We start from the raw sequence: 27,051 nt of genomic DNA on the forward strand, positions 1-27,051 counted from the left end.
CCCTCTTGCTGTGACTGGGGGAAGGGCGTGGTCTGCATCTAGACTGTTAAAGTGGTACCCACTACCTCAGCATCCACACATCATCACAGCTATATAAGCCAGACCCTCCACTCAACCATGTTATCATTTTTTTGTGTGGCATTTCTTTATTTGAGGAGTGTAGAGAGACAAGAAACCCAGGAAAATAGGAGAGATGTGTAAGTAGGCTCCAAGGAGAATAATGGTTTGTGCACTATACTGCTTGACCTAGCAGGCACCTCCCTCCACTCAACAAAGGCACTGCATGACGAATGCTGGGCCCACGGGAGTCCAGAATCCACGTTGAATAACTTACTTAATAATTACTTGTCTGTGAAACTAAAATCAAATATTATATACTGCACAAAAAGACTGGTTATTTTGTATTTTATGACTATATATTATATAGTCCATAACATAGCAAATGGGACTACAGTGACTTCTTTCACCCCCTCTATTTCATTGTCTTGAAACAAATGGTTGGTCCACTTAGTCATTCAGGGAAGGCACCAAATATAATTGATTTTAAGAGGAGTCTATAGGAGTCTCAACCTAAAGGCCACTTACTGAGTCAGATGATGCAACGATGATGAAGCACAAATCTTTGCCATCACCTACTGTCAAATCAGAGCTTCTTGGAAATACCATTACCTCATCATATCCAAATACATGTTTGCTTCAACTAAGATTTGTAAAACCAAGTACATGAAAGAAGCAAAGTACACTTAATTGCTGCCTAAAATATGAAATCATGCAGAGCTGTATTTTGTATCACTTTTCTTTCTTTTTTTAAGAAAAGAAAAGAAAAACATTTGCCAGTCCACATAATAGGATATGACACACCTTCAGTGCCGGTTTCCCTTGTATCTCTTCAACCAATGGAAATAAACACAACAGGTTACATTTTTCTGTAAATAGTTTAATATTAAATAAAAAAAGAGACTCCCATATAAAAAGAAAGCTACAGTCCACAATTTAATCTTCGTCTTTTTAAACATAAGTATTGAAAGCAAGGGGGCAGAATGAGAAAAATACTCAATTACAATTCCCAGAAAAATGTCACAATTCATCATTTTGTCCTCTGTCTCTGGTCTCTTTCTCTAAGAATATAAAATCAAAATAAAACACATTAACTGTACATATGTACAAAAAAATCTCCAAGTGTAGAAATTGCATAATCTGCTTTCTTTTTCATTTAATTTCTATTTTTGTTTTTTCTCTATTTTAAATACAGCTAAAGATGCCGGTACTCTTTAGGGTGGGGGTGGGGCAGTGTGTGAAGGAGAGCTCAAACAGTGAATGAGGAGACAGAGGGAAGAGAAAAGACAGAAAACACCAACTCAACAAACCCACATGTACATCAACTCTCTTCGCATTCACACAGAACTTTGTAACCCATTCACTCGATACTGTCTGTAACCATGTGGTTTTCTTCAGGGCTTCGGTGTTTGCCATGTTTCAATATTCCAAAGTTTATAGTTGCAGACTGGGTTTCACGATTTTGGTCTGCTTGGGATGTTGACAGTGGCTTTGCAATACAATGATGAACTAGGTCCCATCAGTCTACAGTTGATTTATCCTTCACACCATGATGTAGCACAGTATGTGAAATTGTAGTCTTTCTACAACTAAAGAAACGGTGTAGTCATAATATAGGATGAGTAAGTTTCACCCTCATATAATCTTCCATATTTTTGTGTGCAAAATCACACATTTCATGATCTGGAAAGTAATTTTCCATAATATTTCAAACGATGTAGGAAGAAACCAAATGCTGCTCTATAAAACCACCCATAATACAGAGAATAACAGACATGGGGTTTATTACTCTGTTTTCTCATTTAGCCAGTATATAAAAGGGATACATTTCCCTAAAAGATTCCAACAGGAATGAGATACTCCAATGATTCAATACGCTGTAATAACCATTCCATAACAGAACACAGAAAGAACATAACACGATCAAACACCGTTTGATTTCAACACAAGTTGATGTAAACGATTCTAATGCTTAATTTTTTACTCCGTCACACGATGGCGTCGGACACCGAAAATAGCAGATGTACAAGGTCACAACGAGGTGTGTTGTGAGCTTGTGGATCTGCTCTTTTCAGCGAGCGATGCTGGAGCGCAATGAAGTATAAATTAGGCTTAAGAGCTAAGATGCCTGGAGGCATACATTAGACTTAAAATTATTGCCTTACCTTGTCCTTGGGTTGTTTAAATTCAACAGCACTTGAAACAAGATTACTCCCTGCCAACTTCTCTTCCGTTTTCTTTTATTAAACCCCAAAAGACCACTGTACTGTCTCTGCGAAGAGGCCTTTACTTCAGTCCACCAAATTACACTGTAACATTCTGATTGTTAATTAAACTCTTACTCTACAATGGTCCTGTAAGGGTGCATTTGGTTCCATTAGTACACTCTCAACAGTTAAATTAACACCCTATGCATTTTACTGCATCGGGTGTCATTTTACTTAATTGTAATAAATTCAACTAAACCAACTTGTATGGCACAGTGGGAGAGGGCTCAGGACAAGCACTGTTGTCAAACACTCAGACAGAAAACATACATATGCACGCACACACACACACATTCATGAGAGAGCAACCATAGGTAATTCAAGTAGGTGGGCTTATCCTGACTCACAGTAAACACACTGATGAGGAGAAAACAGTAAGATTGTTTTGTGTTTTTGTGTTGACATAATTCTCTAACACTAACAATGTATTAACTGAGCTCTGATCACAATAGTCAAGCAACCATTCTTTTGTGTACTAGACCTACAAGATCAAAGTGGAAAATGCATCTGTGACGAAGTATTGTCTTTCTTTTTTTGTCTCTTTTTTTTAGAAACTAGATCTCTCCTATGTGTTTTATTTCCTCTCTCTTGTAGTGGTTGCCCTAACAATGGTTGACATGACAACGGCATAATAATTAGTGCAGTTTTGAGAAGAGGAAAAAAAGAAGTTCTAGACAGAGGGGAGCAGTGGTGATGATGAAGGTGAGGTGTGCAGGACAGGAAAGAAGAAGAAGTAGAAGAAGAAGGAGAAGAAAAAGAAGAAGAGGCGTTCCCCTCTGGACACTATGAATGGTGAACAGCTTGGATTGACAGCTTCCTCTTCCAATCACTGCCTTTGTGACCTGGCGCCTCGCCGCCTCCTGCCTCGGACTGACCTCTCAGGCTTCAGCAGTGCTGCCTGGAGTAACAGTAAACAGAAGACAGCACAATGAGTGTCAGAGATCATACACAGTAAAATCCTGATGGTTAACTTAGCCATCTAACTCTGCATCTAAAATATTGATTTCTCTCATTTACACCACCGTTGTTTTAGCCTGCGCCACTGTGACGCAGTTAGTTAAGAAAGCAAACAGAGTGGCTAGCTCAGGTTTTCTGGTAGACGCCGTTCCACTCTAGAGCGGACACGGTCTCTGTGTTTGCATTTTTGTGTGTGTGGAAATTATCGGATATTGTAGGCGGGATCTAGACCAGATATGAGCACTGAACAGTAAACAGAAACCAAGCTTTCTAACATTTACTGCTGACGTGAGGTTAGTTTTGTGGTCAAGGATGGATACCCTGAGTGATCCTTTTGTATTTTTTTTTTAAATGAAGACACAGAAAATAATAAATGCCTTGACGGAAATTCGTCTCAACAGCGCCCCCTGCAGCCGGTCATTTATCATTGCAGCTGAAAAACCAGACGGAAAACGATTGGCTACAACCTTATGAAACACGTTTGCAGGACCATAACAAATACAAACAAAATGTTCAAAAACAGCATGAAATATCCACTTTAGTCAGGTTTTGTAAATGTCACAAACATACTGGGAGTTACAGTCCTTATATATACTAGACCATACCCGGTCGACGCATCCGTGGGGGGATATGCGCACATGATCTGGCAACCCGGGAGGCAGTTCGTCCCATAGCTGGGCAGCCCCGTAACCACGGCGACAGTGTTTGACACAAAAACGCTAATAAGAAGCTGAGATTTAGTGAAATTGAAAAACGGGCTTCACAGTTAAGTTCAGATGGTAATGGTCAATGGCTGTGTGCAAAATCAGAGCAATTGCTCCAGCCACTGAGGAGAACAGGGTAGCTTCACCTACTCACCACTACGCCCTTACTAGAATTATAGTATGATTGTGTCCTTTTGCTTAGACTAAAAGACTTCCACAATTACACAAAATCACACAAGAGAGACATTTTACCGTAGGCTTGTTGTCCTCCAGCGCTGCAGCATCCATGTCTCTGAAATCCTCTAGTACATTCTGTAGCCTGAAACACACATGTTATAATGAATCAGTTATAATACAGCATAATATAAAAGATAGCATAGGAGAACTTAACATACCCGATTTAAAACTAAGCGTTTGTTGCTGTGGTGCATAGGTTACTTCATATGCACCTGCATTGATACGCATGTAAGGACGTATGATACTGAAGACACACACTGAATGTCAACATTACGAGGGCAACTTACGTTTGTTTCCTTTTCCTGCCTCTCCTGGCTCCCACTGTTGGTCCTGCTTGATCCTGAAGAGGTTAAGAATCCAAACAGACAAGCCATGTTACCAAAAAAAACACTAAAAAACATGAACATTAAATTAACATTTGCTGTATTGTTGTATAGACCAGATCAGCATGTTCGAATGTGTGTTAACAAACAGGTATTTCCGGGTAGAATGTCTATGGACGATTTCACAATACAAAATAAAGTGTCCAGAACATTAGCTATGTCTAGTTTGTCAACCTGTGGATATTATAACTAATAGATAAATAGATGTCTAATAGTCAATAACAATATGTCATTGACTAGGGTCCTGTTCTTCCAGAAATAAGGTTAAGGAATAATACTGCTCCAATGCGATCTACCCGGAAATACATTTTTGGTTGTGGCGATGATTCGCTTTTGTTGGCCCTGGGTGAGGGGTTGATTTAAGTACAGATGGGCAATACGCTTGCATTGATTGGTCAGTTGCCATATCAGCCCTTGGGCAGCTGACCAATCAGTGCACGCTAATGTGCCACCGCACTCTGAGCATCTCTGCTCACTAACTTTCCCACGGGGTGTAAGGGATTTATAAATAAGTGATAAATAGTTCAGTAACAGGGGTCTGTAGCTCTTTAGTAAACAGAAGACATTTTCGAGTTGGGATAACAATTGCATCCAATCAGGAGATACAGGACAAAATTGGAACAATATAAAACTGAATTGGTGACCCACCGGTTTATTACAGAGCTGGAGAGACAGGGAGACCACTATAACTGAACAGACACTCTTTACTGTAGCAATGATTACCATCAGAATATAGAGCTTTAAGTTAACAAAATACTTTTTGTTTTAAACAAAACATATCACTTACAGCACTTTTAAATTCACTAGAGGTTCAGACACCTACTTCACACCGCTGTCCGACCAATATGCTCATATATGGAGATCTCTGTATCTGTCAGTCCTTGTCCTTTTATGCTCATAATAGCTGCTTCGGGAACTATATTCACCTGTTTCCTAGGCTGTGTGTTTTCCACTTCCTGTCGATTTGATCCAATGAAATCCAATGAAACTGGTCAGATGACCAATGATATCCAATGAAATCGACAGGAAGTGGAAAACACACAGCCTAGGAAACAGGTGAATATATATGGTTATGACTGAGTCATAGTGACATGAGCGTGACGACGTGGTCCGGCCGGTCCTCCCTTAAGACAATTTTTTAATCCCAGTGGGACTACAACTTTGGGGACAGGTCCTCATGGACAGCAATGTTAATCTGTTTATTCAGTTAAAGTGTTCATCAGAAGTTATTTTTCCGTTTTGTTAATAAACAAGGCTATAGTGATAATTATTGCCAGCATTCATCCATGCCCATCAAATCCCTGGCACAGTTGTATCAGCCCTTGCCTTCGGCTCAGGCTGATATCCTGACCCCAGTTAGATAATGTTGTGCAACGACGAATGCCTGAGTGACAATCTATGTACAGACGAGTGACAAAATAAAGACAACTAGTTTGAGAATTGCCATGATTGCTTACAAACAACAGAAACCAAGGAGTATTTCAAGAGGTAGAGATCACAGTCATACAAGCCTTCTTCCTCCACACTGGGAGGAAAACTGCGGCTGAAATGTCGATGGAATGCATTTTTACACCGAGTGCCATGAAGACTTTTCCGCTGCGTCTTATGAGCGGTCGGGTCCTTTCCTCTCAGGACACAACTAGATCCAAACCATGCCAGGAAAATGCCCCCACAAGATAACAGAGCCACCAGACCCCCTCACTGTAGGTGTGAAGCATTCAGGCCTGTACTGTTCTCTTGGTGTACGCCACACATACCGGGTTGTGGAGAATATGAAGGATGACTCATCTGATCATATCTTTTTTCCCACATTCTCTGTAGACTAAGACTAGTGTCCATGTTTTTACACCAATGAACTCTCAAATGTGCATTCATCTTTGTAATGAGGGGTTTATGTATTGCAACCCTACTGTAACTCCCTCTCTATGCAGTTATCCACAGTTCTTGCGGACAGTCTGATCACATCCTGCATTGACATTCTCATCATTTGAGAAAGAGTTGCTCTTCTGTTTTTCCTTACATATCACACTAAAGCACAAGCATCAAGATAGATAATCAAATGTGTGCTTTAGTTTCGACCATGATGTGTATTAACCGTATTTATTGATGTTTTCCCCATAGATGGAAATGCAGATGTCACTGTTCATACTGAAACACTAGGCAGCGGTATTTGTGACTGAAGCCATTGGTGCCCCAATAATGAACGTGGTTTAATATTCACTTAGTCTTTTCCTCTTGCCATCTTAATCCAAAATCGAGGTCAACAGCCCTGCTCAGCATTTCTATACATGCCACAGAGATAGGATGTTAATTACTTATTATCATGCAGTATACCTGTATGGAAACAGATGCATTCATTAGGTTTCTCTACTCAGTCAAGTTTTTCTTTGAATTTGACGCCATACTCTACCGTTTGGGTGTTTAATCTTATACCCATGGCTCCATCCTAAAGCAGTCTATACACACAGTCCATACTCACAATTTTCTTTGAATTTAATTATTCACCGCAGCAGCAGTCATGACAAACGACCGTGTTTCTGCTACTCAGGCCTTCATCAGCGTTGATAAAGGCCTGAGTAGCCGAAACGTGGCTACTCAGGCTATAGAATGTTCACTGAGAGTCTGCACCCGTCTGTCCTTCTCTTAATCAGTTGACAGTAGAGCACGCTCAGCTCGGGACTTCTGTCCCCTAGTATTTGGATTTGTCCTAAAGAAGTCACCCTAATGATGTGACTAAACTGATCTGACTGAACCCTCTAGTGTATTTCTTATATGGCTGTGGTTTTATAGAGGAGATGATGAGACAATGGGCTGTAAACACAAGTTTCCCTCTAGGAGAGATAAAGATTTAAGTTCCCACTTAAAACTTTGCGAAACCATATTTTATAGTATTGATTCTAGGCTTTAAAAGTGCAGTCAACGGTATTACAAATGTTTCATGTCATTTAGAACACCTGAAAGATGTTTTCACAGAAAATAATATGAATAAGTTGTCTTTTATTATGCGTAAATGCAGTTAACAATTAACAAACAAGCCCCGTCTTTTTCTCCTTGCCTGTGCAATGCTTGTTTTATTGTCTAATTATTTGTAATGTGTTTGTTATGGCACAAATAAAACAAAACAATAGGGGTGGCTTTGGATTTAGGGTAAACATTCCTTTAAGGGCAAGAACACTTTTGTAGAGGTTTGAGTTGTGTTGTGACCTTTGCTGCATGTCACTCCCCATCCCTCTCTCCATTTCCTGACAGTCTACTGTACTATCAAATAAAGAAACATTTAAAAGAGAAAAGTTTGAGAGCTGTTACACCTTACAGTGTCATACAATTAGGATCAAATTTTGAATAATCAATTTCTAGTCAATGGATCCATTTTTTATTTTTATTTTCTTGTCCACCTTGAGTAACATCATGGCAAGGTAACTACACAACCCAAACCTCTACCAAAGTGTTCTTGACCTACAACAGAAATGTACAGTATGTGCCATGTCAATGTGTCCTTATCAGGGATGCAAACAGACCAGGGGTGAAAAAGGTGACAAGAATAGCGCGCGCATTCGTTCGCAAATATTAGACCAGATGAATTAACACTTTATCATAGAACTTTCTTTTTTCTGGACATGGTAATTTAAAATGTTCTCCCCTGCCATATAATTATTAAGAATGCATTAGAATAAACTTTAGGCCAGGGGTAGGCAACCTTAAGCACGGATGCCAACATTGGCACAGGGGAGGGTGATCACTGGCACACCGGCATAAGTGTGGGAGAGAGGTTATTTCTTCTAAAATTAAACATTCTAAAAAGGTTTAGTCAGTTAAATTAAGTCCCCTCACATCTATATACAAATTACATCCTGCACATACATATTTCTACATTCATTCAAACTCTGACTGAGGAGGGAGTCTGAGAGATACGTGGGGTTATTGCTCCTAGTCTAATGATCATTACATCCTGATGTGAAAGAAAATATTTCTAAAGAAGAAGAAAAAAATAAAGGTTGTTATGAGGCCTATGGACAATCAAAATCAGTTGGAACATAATTAAATTGATATGGCACACTGACTATCAAGAAAATGAAGACTTGGCACTTAGATAAGTTCGCAGAAAGCACACAGGCAAGACACGACTTAAGAAAAAGGACCCCTTCACCACTGCAACGGATGGAAAGATCGATACTCGTCCCCAGTGCATGGTTTTCACGTTGTTAAAAAGTTTAGCGGAACGAGTCACAAACTTATTATCCATTAGGGTTGGCCAACCGGTAGCCGTTAACCGCTAACCGTTAAGAAATTGGCAACCGGTTAACACTAACGGCTAATGGTGAACCGTTAAAAAAAAAAAAAAAACTTTTATTTTGAAGGGCCAAGTCTACACCTGCATCCACACGTGACTTCCACTACACTAACAGTACTAGTAGTAAACACAACAAAATGAAGCGCGCGAAGAGAAGTGGTGTTTGGGATAGTTTCACCCAAGATAATGATGAGGTTACTTGTAAATTGTGCAGCGCCAAGATGAAATATACCTCTAGTACATCCGCGATGCAATATCACCTGCGTCACAAACATGGAGCATCGTCGCAAAGTTCGGGAACCGGAGTTCAACCAACTTTGCCCTCCATCATAGCGGGGAAACGGTGTGATGCACGGAGGACAGAGGATATAACCCAGAAAATCTGTGTGATGGTCGAAAAAGATATTCTGCCCCTCAGCGTGGTCGATGGCGAGGGCTTTCAGGAGCTGCTGCGCTATATGGAGCCCAATTACCACATCCCATCAAAACAGACTGTCACCCGTCGAATTGAAAAACATTTCAAAGAAAAAAAAGAGGAGCTAAAAACGCAACTGGATAGTGCTAGGGCTGTGGCTCTTACGACCGACTGTTGGACGGCACTCACCACAGAGAGCTATTTGACAATTACGTGCCACTATATTGACGAGGAGTGGAACGTGAATTCAGCCGTCTTATTGACACAGAGTATGGCGGGCGACAGACACACAGCAGACAACCTGGCAGCTAAACTGAATGATTCGATGGAGGCTTGGGGGCTTACTGGGAAAGTGTGTGCATGTGTGCATGACAACGCAGCCAACGTTGTGGCTGCTAATCGCCCCGAACGGGTTGACTGGGACTCCGTTCCGTGTTTTGCACACACACTACAATTGGCGATTAACGATGGATTTAACCTGTTCATCCATCGGGTTATCGCTGCAGCAGGTCGGCTAGTCAGGCACTTTAACCACAGCACGGTGGCATCCAAGGCACTGGAGGCCAAACAAGACCAAATGGGGTTGACTACTACAAATACTACTACTAATACTAGTACTACTACTAACAAGAATGACCACCACAAGCTCATCCAGTCATGCAAAACTAGATGGAACTCGGTGTGCGACATGTTCACAAGACTCCTTGAGCAACGGTGGCCAGTCACAGCAGTTCTGTCCGACCGCACAGTAACAAAGCTGCAAGATGCCAGAACCCTTGAGATCCTTGATGTATACTGGCAGATCATGGAAGATGTTGCACCCGTGTTGGAGAAGTTAAAATGTGCGACCACTGCTATGTCAACAGAACAGGAGGTGTCGATTTCTAGCATTTACCCCATCACATTAAGCCTCATTAACATACACCTTAAGAGCGCCGAGGATGACAGCCGCAAAGTGGCAGAGTTCAAGGCCAAGGTTAGAAAGTCATTGAGTGATCGCATGTCGGTTGACAGTGACACGGATGAGTTCTTCGCAAAACCAGCGCTGATCGCCTCCGTCTTGGACCCTCGCCATAAACATCTCCGGTTTTTCACACCAAGGCAGAGAGAAAAGGCAACAGCAAAACTCAAAGAAATATGTGCTACTGTCCATGTGGAAGTGACCGATGATGAAGGTGTGTACTGTGTATATTATTGTCTTAAAGTTTATTTTTTGTGTTATCCTTTTTAGCGCCATTGTATAATCGTACCGCTGTACTATTTGCAAATTGTTAATACAGTATTCAATCTGAATCAATCAAAGGTGAGCCTGGTGGCCCTGGCCCTGCTGGAACGGATGAAGAGGAGGAAGAGGACGACGAGACTAGTCGGACGGGGGCTGCAGCTGCAGGCGGACAGCAGCGCAAGGGCAGTGCCATGCTTATGCTCCTGGGAGACGACTACAGCGTTCCCGGACAAGCTAGTGAAGACTCGGCGGTAGAAGTCGAGAACTATATGAGAGACACCCCCCCCCCCCATTAGAGACCAACCCACTTCAATGGTGGAAAAATAATCAAGGGCGCTTTCCGAGGCTGGCTACATTAGCCAGGCGCTACCTGTGCATCCCTGGAACCTCGGTGCCCTCTGAACGGGTGTTCTCCGCAGCGGGTCTTGTAGTCAACAGACTGCGCACCAGATTAACCCCAGAGCACGTGGATATGTTGATTTTTTTGAACAAAAACCAGTAGACATTAAAGCGGAACGCTGTGATGATGAGGTAGGCCAGATCTTTATTTTATGTTGTTAATCTACTGCTACTGCTCATCCCCAGAGCTGGATGAATGTGTTTATGTTTTCGCCTAAGTATTTTGTTTTTCATTACTAGAAAGTTGGGCAACTATAGGCTATGTCATATTTATTTTTAATAAGCTATAGACCGCCAAAAGGCCAGGCCTGTTTATTTTATTGTCCACAAAAAAAAGTTCTTATTCCTCTCACAGCTGAATAATTCCAAGTTTCCAGCATGTTTTCGCCATGGTTTTTGTTTTTAATTGCTATGACGTTGTGCAATTGTTTAATTTTACTTTACTATTATACATGTTTAGTTGTTAGTTGAATACATGCCACATGATGGGAGTTGATCATCTGAATGATTCTGTTCTGAAATCTGTAAGCCTCGCGGCTCGCGCTGCTGCGGCCTCGCGCTGATTGTCAATGATGTCCTTTTTTGTTTTTTTGAAGCACATGTTGCTGATTTAATTTATTTTGTACAGTTACGGTAGGCTAAATGAATCTTGTGTATGGTGGCTATGCTAAGGCTTATTTATAGTCTATATTCCGTCCCGTTTATTTCACAGCACTGCTCTAGACATGTGATAAGAAAATCCTCCCGTTTCACTGGTGGTAAAATAAAACCATAATTCTTATGGGAAACAATTTGTTGTATTCTTCTTCCTCGTCTTTGTATTGGTATTTCTAATGTGTAAATAGTGCATTTTATTATGGAAAAAAACGCCGAGTATTTTTCTTTCTTTAATTGGTAAATAGCGCATTTTTTTTCTAACACATTTCCTTAACGGTTAATGATTAATTAATCGGTAAGGCCTAACGGTAACCGGTTGATAAAATGTCTCCATTTGGCCAACCCTATTATCCATTCATTTGTCATTCAAACATCTTCCCCAACACCGCGACATGGCCCCCAGCTACTGCAGGCAGGCTGGAGAGATACTTTGGACTTCAAAAATAAGACCGATCACACCGCTCAGTTTTAACGTATCATGATTAGTCAACTCAACGCGGGTTTTATTTTGAAGTTCGTCCACAACATCCTTATTTTTCTTGTGAATTGTACGCGCGATGACCAACGCAGCCAGTACAATCAACACGACACCCCCCTAAAACATTTTCTCCTCGGATCTGCACGATTCACACAAATGACCTACCGGTATTTGGATTCAAACAGTGATTTTCGCCGAAAAGCTACATGTTTGCATGTCTGCCTTATGCATGACACACACTTAACTGTTTACTCACCAACATTCACTCCACAGCATTAGCTAAACTCATAAAATGCAAATATTGAAAGGAAAAACAGTAAGAGTCCCTCCATGCCCCTCACAAACACTCACCCTGCCCTGTTCAGTGTGCAGCAGCACCCCAGCACTCTCCTCTTTAGACCTCCCGCTTCCTCCATCTCTGGGGCTGTGGTACCCACCAGCCTGGGGCAGATCCCCTTGCCTCTCCACCCCTGCCTCAACATAGGGGCACGCGGCTGCAGCCGGCCCAGCGCAGTCCGTCTTTGCCTCCTCCAGGTATATGGGGGGGAGAGGAGGCTCTGGGTGAGTGTGTCCCTCCACCATCACTGCCTTCCTCTGTGAGGGTGATGCCGACTCATCCTCACTGGGTTTCGGGGTGCCCTGTGCAGGGGAGTGGGCCGCCGCTTCCAGGCTGAGGCGAGATAAGTCAGGGTTACGAAGGGAGCACGCCCGGCGTGGGCTAAGGGAGATGGGGGCGCTAGCCTGGGGGAGGGCTGAGAGAGGGGTGGATGGGGCGGGGTGCTCCGCTTGGAAGGAGACGGGGGGTAAGGCACAAAAAGGTGACGTGGGGTCTGTTGGCCCTGACTGGGCTCCCTCTTCCTGTTCTTTAGCACTAACTTGGAGGAAGGAGGTATAAATGGTGTCCATGAAAGAGGTGTATGGGTCAATTACCCCTCCACTACTGGCAGACCCAGAGCCTCGTTGTAGAAGTGGGGTTGGATGTGGAGGAGGAGCAGAAGGAGGGGCTGGGGCGGGGCTCGGTACTGTCTCTGGAACTAAGTGACTGGCTGGAATGTCCTCCTGTGGGGTGGGACTCTGTGTTTCTTGCAACGGCATTGGCTTGTCTTCCGTCGGTGGTGCAATGTTTAGCTGAATAAGAGAAAAGAAAGCAGACAGTACAGCACTTAATACACAAAGGTCTGGTTTTGGTGACATTGGTGGAGAGGCAATGAATGATAATTTGTTGCCACATAGATGATGTTTTGGAACCGGAGCCCCTGAAAAATCGAATCAATGTTTAAAACGCAAATTTACCTACAATGAATCTACACATACCTGCACAGCCCTCGAAAGCTTAGCAGTTTTTCTATTATTCGGACAGAGGCAGGAAACGAGGGACAAAGAGGAGGAAAGACATGCAGTCGGAAATGAGTCTTGACTCATCAAACGATTGCGATTATGTAAGATCTGGGCATCTACAGGCCCATACCTGCATATTCATGGACATTTTTATTCAAATCCTCTAAAAGTGCTTTTCGTGCAAAACGTTTTTAAGCATTGCTATAAGCCAACAAATCCAAAACACAGTGTTAAATGGTAAATGGTGCATTTATATAGGGCCTTTATCCAAAGTGAATGACATTCACACACCGATGGCGGAGGAAACCATGCAAGGCACCAACCTGCTCAATGGGAGCAGTTAGGGGTTCAGTGTCTTGCTCAAGGACACTTCGACAGTAACCCAGTGGGAGCCCGGGATCGAACTAGACACATTAAGCTATCTCCCACACAGCCTTGGGACTCCTACCTGTATGTTGTTGAGTAGGTTGATGGCTCCATCAGGGCCCTGAAGAAGGGACATCCCCAAAGCTGAGGCCTGTACAGGAGGTAAGAGGAGCTGGCCAGCCCCTAGCCCCACCATATTATGGAGGCTTGCGAGGCCAGAGAGATCTCCTAAAAACACACAGACACAAACACATTTTTATAACAGCTAAGCAATTTAAATATGCCACTACACTACAGTGGTTCGAAGCCTCATGTCCCACTTGGGACGAAGAGGATTAAGTAAGTATCACTATAACAATAATAACAATGGCGATGACATTGTGTTTTTGCTGTTGCCTGTATTTTAGCAACTTGCCTAATACAGAAGGGTTGAGCAGGGCAGGGAGTAACTGCTGCAGGATGGGGTTGTCCTTCCCCTGGAGTGGAAGGGGGATCAGCGTATCAACACCGGGGTCAGAGGTACCCTGGACCAGAGGACAGGAGGGAAAAGGCATGAGTGAATCCAATTAGATTCAAATTTCCATTTCACTTATTTGTATTTTATTTGTTTATTTATTTGTTTTTACTGTATTCACATTTTAATTAAAGTATAGCATTAACATTGCCAATACATGCGAAAATTAAAAATACAAAAGTCAAACCAACATGAATGTGCTTGAAACTAACGCATAAACAAGATAAACAAGTTTTGACAGCAACCCAAACCATACAGAATAAGTGGTGTACGCGGAAAGCTAAAAATAGGGCAGGGGGTAAAAAGAAAAGTTTTTGAAAAGGGCCAATGTTTATTTAAGAAAAACTAAGGGAAATCATGGAATCATTTAGGACGTGATTTTTTTTATGGAAAACTACAGACCTAAGAGGAAGGGAGCAACTGGAGATAGGGGGAAGCCTACCTGAGGTGGGGTATGTTGGGTTTGCTGTGCAGTAGCTAGTTGTGTGGAATGAGATGGGTGGAGCTCGGCTGAGCCAAGGGCAGCGGTTAGCAGGGCAGGGCTGAGGGGGAGGAAGGCTGTAGAGGGATGAGGGGGGAGGTGGGTAGGGAGGAGCAGGGACTGCAGGGCTTGTAGAGAGCCCTCTGGAGGAAGTAACCCCTGAAGGACCTCGAGGAGGCTGGGTCCAGGGAGTGATGACGGATCCAGCATGCTGGAGTTCTTGTCCATGGGGAGGCTGTCTAACGTGGCTGTAATCTGGTGGGGCTGGTGAAGAGGAACCTCCAAACTGAGCTGGCTCAACTGACCCAGCCCTGATAGAGGCAACATGGCAGTCTGCTGCTGCCCCAGCAGCAAGGAGGCCATGAGGAGCGCCTGGAGGCTTGGTTTCTCTGCCAAACCCAGATCAGCCTCCTGTCCTGGTGTAGAGGCTGCCGGGGGTGGCAGCGGGTTGAGAAGGCCCAGGAGGTTCAGAGGAAGCTCCCCGTGAGTGCCAACCAAGGAGGGCAACAACGGGAACAGAGGGTGGCCATTCATCTGGTGTGGTTGTTTGTGTTGATGATCTTGGTTGTGCTGCTGCGTGTCTTGCTGTTGTATTAGTAAGTGTTGTTGCTGATGGTCTGGCTGTTGCTCTGAAAGATTCTGCGAAGGCTGTGGCGTAACAGGGGCTTGGGGTATCTGACCATGCCCGCCTAACCACAGCCCCCCTAGGGGCAACGATGCCAAGACAGTGGGGTCCAGGATGGATGGTAGGCCACCTGTGGTTGATAACAGCTGGAGAAGCTGCTCTTGGTTCATGAAGGGAAAGGCTTCAGCTAAAGGTAAAGGACTGGAGGAGAGACTTGGGCTGTCACCAGGAGCGGTGGGGTTGGTGTGTCCGACACCAGGGCTGCTGGACTGTGGAGATTCAGTCACTATGGAAACCTGGTTGTCTGCAGCCACCGACTGTTCGGGCCCTGAAGGAGTTGAGATGTACATGATTAACATAGGATATGCAGAAACAGTAAATAGTTACTATTTCTATCCGGTGACGTCTTTGAGTCACAGATAATTTTAATGAGGAATCGAAAAATGGTAGAATCCAAACATTTAGAAAAAAACTTGATGGATGGAATTAATCAGAGACCTGATTTAACAACAATCAAAAATCTGTCAGTGCTTTCCCAAAATATGACCATAGAAGGAGTGTTTTAAAAGTTTATTTTTGTCTTCTGTGGTGATATTTTGATACGTTTTTCAGCGGACTTCTGCAGAAGAGAACCTAAATTGTAATATGAGCTGTGTTTTTGAGTTTATGGAAGGCTTTTTGATATAGTTTTGCTGTTGTTAAATCAGGTCTCTAATTAATTCCATTCATCAAGTTTTCTTCATTTTTAGATTCTTCATTCACCGTTAAGGAGTGCTTTACAAACAAGAATTCTCTGTGACGCAAAGACATCACCGGGTAGGTAAATGATAGAAATAGTAATTTCTTGGGTGAAGTACCCTTTTAATAAATGAGGCATGCAAGATTACTTGATGAAAAGCAGTGAAATCAAACAAAAATGGGCAAAACTAAATACAAATATTTAAGAATTAAAGTGCAACTTTCCACCGTTTACCAAATGTCATCCTCACCTATAGTGTTATTTCCTGGTGGAGTTGACACTCTGCCAGTAGTACGGTCCAATGACCCCCCCTCCCCTTGGGGTGCAGTGGAAGATGCCGCCAGCAGGGCCAGAACGTGGTTGCTAAGATCCAGAGGCTTCGGGGAGGTGGATGTCACCATAGTAACGCAACTTTGAGAATGACTCAGGTCCATGGTTGTTGACAAGCTGGTGCTTCTACTTCTACTGCTGCTGCACATATCCGTTGCAAGGGAGACATGGGTTGAGGCCTCATGCAAGGGTACTTGGGATATGGAGTCAACTGTGGTAATGTGATTGTGATTCCGAGTCTGTTGGTGCTTGTCTGTTAAATGGGGAGACAGGGGAGTAGGCTGAGGAGGGCTGCTGCTGTTGTGGAGAGCTAAATGGGAACTGGGCAATGCTGTCGAAGGAGGGGATAGTCTTTGTAAAGGGCTAGATTTCAGAGGCTGTGCCTGTAATGGAGACTGACGCGATCGGGGCCGAGCGGAGGAGGAGGTGGGAGAAGGAGAAAGGGGCTGCTGTGTCGAGGGTAGCGTAGTGTTATTGGTTCGACATGGAGAGCGGGTCTGAAGAGGCCTAACGGAGTTTGAGTAAGAGCCAGGAGAAGATGGCTGTGGTCTAGGGCTTTGTCTGTTCGTGTTCCCACCTCCTCCACTTCCTCCTACTGACACAGAGCCCAGCGAGCCGGGCGCAGAGTTTGATGCTGAAGTGGCGGCCTGCTGTGCATTCTGCACACTGAGTAGGTGTAACAGGGCAGACAGAGGCTGAGTTGGAGGGTCCAGAGCCAAGGCTGGAGTCCCAGAAGGACCAGCCAGGCCTGTAGTGAAATCCAGGGCCTCCATTTGTCTTAGAGGCCCAGCGAGAGGCATTGACTGCCGGGCAGTAGCAGAGAGCCTGGGTGACTGCCCTGAGAGGATAGGGTGTTGGTGGTTCTCCAAGATGGCAGAGTTATGGTTCTGCGTGGCAGTTGAGGTAGAGGAGGAATACAATGGGGAGGGGTAGGAGGATAAGGAGGGAGAGGAGGAAGAGAGGTTGATGATGGTGTTGGGAATAGAGTCTCCCGGTGGAGTCTTCCTCGGCCCATTAACAAGCTGTTGAGTTTCTCTAAGCATGCTGAGGACCGTGGGCGACCGCCGCTGCCTTTTCCTATGTGAGGCATTGCGTTCCACAGGTGTAGGGGGGTGATGTGAGGAGGTGGCAAGAGACTGGGCCAGAGGGTGGGAGTGAGGGAAGAGGAGAGAGGAGGCCGCTGCGAGGGAGGGATGGGTAGGAGGCCTTGTTGTAGCGCTAGAGGAAGGGGCGTGTTTTTTGTGTAAAGTGCTGTTTGTTACCTTCGACGACTGTTGCTGCTGGTTATCTTTCAAGACATCCAGCGGAGAGGCCGAGGTCAAGGGGTTGCCACCTGGATTTGAGCTCTGGCTCTGAGTCATCTGGCTAGCCAGCTGGGCCTTGGCAGCTGCAGAGAGGAGACTACTAGCAGGGAAGGAGGATGGGTGCGCCTGCCTGGCCTGATGGCTGTGGTGGTGGTGGTTCAGAAAGGGTCCAAGAGGCAAGCCAGAGGGCCCTGCTGCATTCAGCCCAAATCCTGCAGGTCCTGCATTGGGCACAGGACCCAGAGCAGCCTTGGAGGCCTTCAGGTTGCCACCTTTATCAAGCGCCAGGGAGAGTATGTGAGGGTTGTTGCTGCTGCTTTGGTTGGCCAGGAGGACAGGACTGGAAGGGAACAGGAGGTGGTGGTTATTAGTGCTACTGTTGCCTGAGTTCTTGAACTGCTCCAAGATGTCTTCCAGCTTGTATTTGGGGAAGTGGAGGCTGGGGTTAGGAGAGCCGCAGGGGAGAGGGGAGTGGGGAGAGGAAGAGGTGGACTTCCTTCTCTGAGCGAAGTTACTTCCCATCACTACTCCTCCTTCTACACCTCCTGCTGCTACTCCTCCCTGTTCAGAGAGGGAGGAAGAGGAGGAAGAGGGGTGTCGGGATCTCTGGTGAGGGGACGCACAGTTCATGTTATTAACAGATGGGGAGGGGGATGGAGACGGAGAAAGGGGAGAACCTCCCACAATAACACTGTGAGGATGAGAAGCGTGGGACTGCATTCCCCTTCCTCCTCCAGCACCCAAGGTCATGGGCGAAGACGGGGGAGGCGGCGAGAGCGGTCCCAACCGAGGCGACCCAGGGGTCTCCGGGGTTTGGGGTATTGACCTTTGACCTTGACTGAGGTTCTGGGGCGTGGGCGTACGGGGTGATCGCTGGGGGGCGCTGTAACCAGGGAATGGGGAGTTGGAGGAGACGGTAGAGAAGGAAGATGAAGAGGAAGAAGAGGAGGAAGCAGACAGAGAAGGAGGAGGATACTGTAGCCTCCTCAGAGCATCCATGGGATGGTGGGAGTTTGTGGCCGTGTGTGCGAGAGGGGAGGAACCATTGTAAGGGTACATGAGTTGAGGGGAGGATCTGGGGCTCGCGCAGGGGGCTGGGTTGAGGTTGTTGTGGGGCCGGGCACGAGCCACATGAGGTTTGGGTTGGTAAGTGCCATGGTCCTCTTCTTCTTTTTCCACGCGCATCCTCTTTGGATCTTGGTTGTCTACCAAGACACTGTTGACCTCTGAAAGTACATGACACAAAACTGATTTTACTAAACCGTGATTAGATAAATAGGCCCATGCAACAAATTCTGGTGGGTCATTTATAACTTTAGGGGGCAAATGGCAAAAACAGACAAGTAATTATATGTGAGGCATGTCAACTGATTTCCATTGACTACATTCATTCCCCAAATCTCATCGCTACTTACTTGCCTTAGCCTAATTTTAAATCTCTCCACAATTTTAAGCCAAAACGCAAATTACAGTAGGTCCAGCAAAAAGACAATTTCCATAATCTCCTGTCTTTGAGAGGACATTTATGGGCCCAACAAACATGGAGGTACAATTTGACCCCACCATACACAGCTGCCAGTGCCAACCACTGGTTAATCTGCAAATATACCTGAGTGATGATGGGCAGAGAAGGGCAGCTGTGATGTCTGCATGCTGCGACACAATGCAGCCATGGCTACCACTTTCCGACGATGGTTACATAGTTTGGTCATATCCTGCTCTGCCTTGCCCAGCTGCTGGCTGTGCTGCTGCTGCTCCGCTTTCACACCAACACTAAAGTTGAACACCTGCAAGAAAACAATTAAAGGAGTACACTCAGTACAAAGTGATTTGAGGCTTGTCTGAACCGATTTTGTCTGAACCAAATTATGTTGTAGTGCGAGGGGTTTACAGACAAACGTATTACTGACTCGATCAGAGTTTCCCAAATTTTGTAGATTAAAAAAATCATATTAGAATGTTTTCATGTCAAATCGTTGGTATGTAAGAGCACACAAAAAAACCTGCTTCTTGATTATTCTATTAATCTACAAGAGCAAGATTAGTCAATTATTGGTTCTAATCGGTTTTGATATATTTTTGGTTAATGCCCAGCCCTACACATACTGTTTGCTTGATTGTGTTACTGATTCTCTCACACACTAAAAAAGGTATGACAAGCGAGTGCCAATAGCAATTTACTGTAAGCAGTGATGTTCTTAGGTAAGCATCCTGTGTCTGAAATCCGAAAGGATGCTGTAAACTCATTGTCAATGCTTCTAGGGGACACACCCCATTTTACCCTGATGATGCTATATTGTTTCAAATTAAAACCATTCAACCTTCTTTCCTGCATGTCGCATAGAAAAAAGTTCAAGACGGCAAGAGCGACATGTGTACGTAAGATGAGCACAGCACAATTCTCTGCCTGTTGCCTGCGTCTCTCTACCTGCCTGCTCGCCTGTCACTGAACAGTAATTGCCAAGCGCAAAAGCATTGTAGAACTCATCCTGGGTCCTGGAATTATATTGAAAACATCACTGTGCACCATCTAAAGGATGGACACAAAGACACTTTTAGCTTGTATGCTTAGTTGCTTTACCTTGTTGATGACAAGCGGACACTCCAGCCCACACTTGCAGGTCCCATCAGTCAACAGATAGGTCTTAACCTCATCCAGAGTAGATAGGGCAGTGCCACTGGGACTAGAAAGTAAAGTAAAGATGGACAAAACAGACTGGTAAGTAAGGCTGGGTATCATTGATATTTTTAAATGCTGGTATCGATCTATCTTGGGTTTAGGGCAATTGTCATTTCTATAAATAAATAAATAAATATCATAAAAATACATTTTTTTAAACCAACTGCATAGTGATAAAAATGACAACTCTACTGTTGTTCATTTGATTCAATAGAATGCTGCCATCACTCAAATATAAAAAAAAATACTATAATGTAAGATAATATATGTAGCCAATCTCAACCACATTGACAGCACAAATGGTTATAATCCCATGACATAAACATAGTTTATAATTGCACATTCCTCTCTCCTTAGTCCTTTGTGACTTCCTCAGCAAAAGAGAACGGTGTGACTGAGGTGGGCATACACACGGAACAAACACAAAGCAACTCTCTGGTTCTCCTATTAAAGTTTATGTGTTCCCTGACTTGCACACCAGCCTCATGACATTTTGCACCTTTTCAAATATACAAAACTTTTGACCGATTTTTGAGCACCTACCTGACTCATACAATTTTGCATACACTTCCAATCCATTTGATTTTTACAATGTGAGAGTCATTTCTGTCCCTTTGTTGGGTGGCGAGGTCTTATTAATACTTAAAATATTTATAAAACCCACAGACAGACTTTGACAGAGCCTGACTATTTCAAAAACAGCAGAAATAGCAGATCTACAGGCTCAAAATGTGTCGAGATGCGATGTGTTGTGAGCTTATAGATTGGCTATTTTGCGTGACACTCACTCTTGTATGACGAAGCAGGGCAGTTACAAGGAGTTAAAAGGTTTCTGCCCAACAGCGACAATATGCAAATTAAAGCAACGAACAGCTCTTGTTAAATATTACTGTTAATGTTATAAGTAATAGGCTATGTTTTGTGAAGGTCATATACACTGTTGTATTATACACTAGGATGAATATCATGCCTCAATGTCAAGAATGGTTCTATACCATTTAAAATTAAATTGGGCATTTCCAGCTCTGTTTCCAAAAGGCAAACATATTATTAACCAGACCACGAAAATAACATACTGTAAAAACAAGCATATTCAAGTAATCCCATCTCTCCCTGTTCTGATCCACAAAAAACAAAGTAATTCTTCTTGGAAGTGCATAGGCTTAAATCTACATCAAACTATTAACAAGAAAGTCACTCTTTATCCCCACACAAGCCACCATGACATAACACAATTGCATCTTTCCAAAAAGCTAAAAAAGCAAGGCAATATCTACTCTTGTAGATAAATGTAACAAATGTAACCAAATTGACACGTTCCAGTCCATTTGTACACTCTCAGAGTTATACTACAATGTAGCCGCTACATTAACACTCATGGTTTTACAGTGAAATAACAATAACAGCCTCCTGACAAAAGCAGCTCTCTTCAACAGTATGAGTCATATTAGCCAAAACAGACTCACAAACAAAAAGTTACATACAGACAGACAGACAGACATACAGACAGACAGAGACTGACAGACGCACGCCTCCTCAAATCTCTACATATACAATGACTCACAGATGCATTTCTGTGTGCTATTCCCTACCTCACTGGTTCTCAAACTGGGGTCTGACAACCCCCAGGGGTCCTTAAAAATGTTCCAGGGGGTCCTCATCAAAATGAGAACAGTTTAAACAGTTAAGCCCCATTTTATTTTTCGGCTATTTTAGAAACATGTTGACAAATCTTTACAAATGCTCTCTCCCTGGCACAAAATCTTTTCAAATGGGGGTCCGTGGCCAAATACATATCAGATTTGGCTCAAACAAAAGGGGTTAAATTAGTTCTACTACTATGCCATCAAAATGTGGAATGCCCTACCAACAGACATAAAAAAAAGTGTGAATCCTTACTCTCCTTCAAAACCGGTTGCAATTCGTAACAGGCCCCTGTAAAAGAATTAAAGCCTATCACCAGAACCAACCCCCCCCTCCCCCCCAGAACTGTTTGCTGTACATATTTGTCTCTTTGATAACAACTCGTTTATATGATGTTTTTGCATAGTATTGCATATTTGTTGTCACTAAATGTTTCTATGAATTGAATACACAGGACCCTAATGGAAACAAGCCATAGTGCTTTCTTGGGTTCAATCCTTTTAGCATTCTATTTAACTGTACTTTTTTTTGCTAACTGTTAATAAAGTATTCAATCAATCAAAAGTCCTTGAAATTCAAAGAGAACCACTGCCTTACCTGACATAGACAACCTGTCCATGCTCCACTCTCCTCTGCCAGCCAATGGGGACATGAATTGCCACGGCATGGACAACATCCTTGTCCCCACTGCCAGTCTCACTGCCTCCCATCATTTTGTAGCTGCTGCTTTCCAGCACCTTGGGACGGAACCAGAAAAGCTAATGATATCTCATATCAAAACAAGTCAAATTATTTATAGAGGACTTTGCTAAATAAATAAATAAATAATAAATAAGAAAGTGAGAGAAATTAAAACAGCATGAACGTTTATGTCCCCCCCCCCCTCAATGCAATCAATCAATATTATCTTTTTCTGACCAGAAATAGAGATGGGCCAGAGAAGCAAAGCAAAATCAAGAGATGAAAATGTCAACCCTTGATTTTATTTCATGCATAAGAATATCATTTTGCATGTGAGAGAAGATTGTTATATGAATGTAAACAAATTAATTCATTAATTTCCTCAGCCAGTCTTAAGGACGTCACTGTTCTATTAATGAATGCGACAGCATGCTTTCCTGGTTATGTAATATCATCTTTCAGTGTCAACATTAAAGGGGTAGTTCAGTTGACAGAGAATTTTAGTCAGACAAACTCTGCAAACTTTGCTCTCTGCATTCATTTCCAAGGCACATTGAAATTTTTGTTTCGCCTGGTTCATTTTAATGGCATTCAAAGGTAAGGACATCAATCTTCTCCAAAGCTGAGGGTACTTTGTACTTAGCCTAGCATTTATTAAGATTTATGACAAACTTTTTCACAAGTGCATACAAAATCCATAGTTTTGAACTTCTTTCTTTCCCTGAAATACGTTTTTCACCGTATTCATATTCACCATGGCTGTTCTGTATAACACAATTCCTTTGTTAATAGTGAAATTAGCGACTTTATAAATACATAATTACAATATCTAGTTCTGTTGGACCAGAATTTTAAAGGTCTATTTTCTTTCCACTTTTGAGAAAAACTACTACTTGATCCTAGAGACATCCATGAATTTAGCTAAACTAGCCTAAGGTCAACATTCACAACCTTCAAACTTCCAAGTAGAAACATAAAATAAATCATCCATGAGATCAAGTCTGACTCGGCGAGTAAAAGAAATAAATAAACTCTGCAAAACAGAACTATAACTTTAGTTGCATGACTCACACAATGGCAGACCTTGCAGAAGCCAATATTTAGGTTTAGTATAGTATCATTTTCATGTTAATGCAGTCATCACATGCGATTACATGCAATCCCTAATACATTTATGCTGTTGTAAACCACATCTGGATGTCTAAGCAAGGGTCTCAGTGTTAATATGACAACATGAGGATTGTAACTTTGTTTATAAATGCATAATTGCAATACATGCAAGATCACTACTGCAATGGAAGGCAGGTAGGCCATATTTTAGTTGATAACAGCTGAAGGAGCCTGTTCAGGGCAATAGGGGTCCAACTGCCTTCCACACACACTTAAGTGTAGACTTTCATCATAGATTTAGAAAAGAAAAACCCAGCACTTGAGCCCATTTTCCTGAAACTAGGGCTGGGATATAAAATATGGATGCAGGCAATAGGCATTTTAGTTGCAGGCAACCTCAAGAAGTGATACAAGATTTGCGTGTTAATGCCTTTATCTACCAGTGAGGTTGCTTGGGCTTTCACAGGATGAACATAACAGAAATATGAAACCATGTGAAAATTGTTCGCTTAAGAAAAATGAACATAGCACATACCTTGTCATCTTTGGGAAGCCAGGATCTGTTTTGGCTAAGGTATCCACTGTCCAACGTACATACTGCTGGGTTATAGAAGCACGCAGACTGCCAGAAACACCTGGATGCCGGACCGGATGTCCCACAAGGACTGTTCCCCCCTCTCCTCTAGAGTAGAGACTCCCTCAAATATGAGGCTTATCCCTGATCCAGATTTCAATTCAACCTCTTCGGTTCATATCAGAACAGATGCTGAGGAAGGGAAAGGGGTCTGTGGAATGAGAGATGGAGGTCAGATAAGGAAAAATCTGGCACGTCCTGGAAATATAGCTTTGTGATTTATAACTTCCCGGTTGTTCAGAATTTAATCAAAGTACAGTCTGGAAGATAACATTAGCTAAACTGCTGTCTGTAATAACACTTAAGAACAAGTTGTGGCCAATTTGAAGTGGCAAGGAGGGTGTGTTGAAATAGGCATGTGGTTGTCTGGTCTCATCCTAAGCCACACACAGTTCAAATCAGCTTTCATGTACCATTTGTAACTCTGAGAGGACACAAATGGAACCAAATGGATGCTCCATCTGTACACTCTTAGGAGTTAGAGCAGTGGTTCTCAAAGTGGATTCCAGGGACTCTCTGGGTTCCTTAAGACTAGAGGGGTCTAAATTGACCCTTACAAGTCTGTAACTCTAACGGTATACACATGGGTCAGAGTTAAGGGGAGACCTTGAAAAACTAAAGTTTGAGAACCATTGAGTTAGAGGATTTGACTGAAGCAGCACTTATTTTTACCACTAAGTTTGGGGCAAACAATGAAAACGTCCCAAAGTCACAGTTCAAGTAACAACAACTACATCACTGTAATACAAGCAGCTAGAATACTGAAATATTACACGCAGATGACTCGGTACTGGTACAGAGCAGGGCTAACATAACAGCTAGGCTAACAGCTAAGCTAAGTAGGTAGCTACTCCACTTTGTGCAATGTTGTCGTGACAGCTGTCAGGCGCACAAAACACCCCCAAATACACAAAACTCTTGCAGAAGACGATTCAAAAGAAAAAAGGATCGAGCCCCCCGTGCACAGATAAACCCTTCGCTTCGCATGTGAATGTTGTGTGAGAACCGGGATCACTGCCCTTAACACTGATGCTAAACGACGTTAGCGACGATCTATCAACCGTTACCTGCGTCAAAGTTTGGGACTCTTCTTGTTTCCTATAGCTTCGCTCGCGGGAGAATCGGGAGTTAGCTTGGCCAGCTAACCCGACTAGCCGACAGTACAGGGGGGGAATGTTTTGAAAGCCAAATGTTTAATCTTAACGGGCAACCGTCAAACCAAACCAGCCCCAGCCGTCATTCGGATCAGATATTTGCGTCGATCAACCGCCGTGTCTCCGCTTCGGCGTCCAGTCCGTCCGCTTTAAAACACAAAGGGCAATAATAATAATAACGCTTCATGTTCCTCTGCGCCTCCTCCTTCTGACTGTGTGTGATGTGATCTGGAGCTAACTAACGTTAGCACGCTAGCCTAGGATGCTAAAGAGGTTAGCATTGAGTGAAATGTACTTGATTCTGGACGTGTGTCCCGAGGAGAGACTCAAGGATGTCCCGCTCCGCTCGCCTCGCGCTGCCGCCGGGCACTTTATCCAAGCGTTCCTGTGGGCTCTCTTCAGTGAACCCGGTTGTGCGTTCACACGTACAACGACCTACCAGGAGAACCAGCCATTAATCCACAATTCACTGTTCACCACAGTTTTTTTTTTTCCTTCTTGCAGATTCCGTGCAAAATAATAATGGAGTTTTCTATCGCGCATGCGCAATGGACGGGGAGAGTATTGTACCCAACATGCAACGGGACCTTTGTAGTGTTCCAGACATCAGGCTCGAGCTCCTTGATAAAGGACATGATAATGGGAGAATAATAATAGGCCCCAAAAAACAGATGTCTTTTCCATACAATGTGATGGATTCGTGTGACTCCAATTTGCACCTGTCCATAGTGTATGTTTGCCAAGATAAGAAGTGTTCACATTCACAATATGTTGGCCCACAGAAGGGATATGAATAAGTCTATAAACTACAACTACAGATTATGTCATTTATGCCAAAGATTCTACAAAAAATTATAATAACGATATTTGATGTTTTTATTATTTTACATGGACATATCCTTTTTTGCGTTTTTCCATTGATGTTATTTTCCCCTCCCCCCATGTAAAGTGTCTTTGGGGACAAAAGCACTATTATAAATTATTATTATTATTGATGATAATAATAATACTAATAATAATAATACAGTTATTGCAGGTGTTATGCTTACCTGCATATGGTGCCTTTTCATACACTGCTTAATTCAAATTATCGTAGGTTGAATACAATTCTGGTTGTAACAAATGAAAATGTAAATAAACTAAAATATAAACCATAGATTGGATCTGTCTCTATTATAGGAGATACTATACTGTAACAGTCTATTATAGCACTTACAATAGTATAATAACAAAAGTATTCTAACACTAATAATCTAAGGAAAAGACCATGGATGAGTGTGTGTGTGTGTGTGTGTGTGTGTGTGTGTGTGTGTGTGTGTGTGTGTGTGTGTGTGTGTGTGTGTGTGTGTGTGTGTGTGTGTGTGTGTGTGTGTGTGTGTGT

The 27,051-nt window shown here is 43.2% G+C and overlaps 1 protein-coding gene across 2 annotated transcripts; it reads right to left on the minus strand.

Moving 5' to 3' along the window:
- Positions 1–916: 916 nt before the first annotated feature.
- On the minus strand, positions 917–26,173 carry mbd6 (methyl-CpG binding domain protein 6). Of its 2 annotated transcripts, none has more exons than XM_084070263.1 (13): positions 25,966–26,173; positions 24,418–24,667; positions 22,689–22,828; positions 20,349–20,451; positions 19,377–19,554; positions 16,384–18,993; positions 14,731–15,722; positions 14,190–14,298; positions 13,857–14,002; positions 12,422–13,198; positions 4,510–4,562; positions 4,238–4,304; positions 917–3,222 (listed from the first exon to the last, which is right to left on the minus strand). In XM_084070263.1, the coding sequence occupies exons 3-13, from the start codon at positions 22,802–22,804 to the stop codon at positions 3,151–3,153; spliced, it is 5,223 nt and encodes a 1,740-aa protein (XP_083926389.1). In that variant the 5' UTR covers positions 22,805–22,828; positions 24,418–24,667; positions 25,966–26,173; the 3' UTR covers positions 917–3,150. The 2 variants fall into 2 exon arrangements, with proteins under 2 accessions (XP_083926389.1, XP_083926388.1); XM_084070262.1 differs by having other exon boundaries at positions 25,584–26,173.
- Positions 26,174–27,051: the final 878 nt, after the last annotated feature.

This window comes from Gymnoscopelus microlampas, assembly GCF_963454915.1.
Source record: "Gymnoscopelus microlampas genome assembly, chromosome: 10".
Classification (NCBI taxonomy): domain Eukaryota; kingdom Metazoa; phylum Chordata; class Actinopteri; order Myctophiformes; family Myctophidae; genus Gymnoscopelus; species Gymnoscopelus microlampas.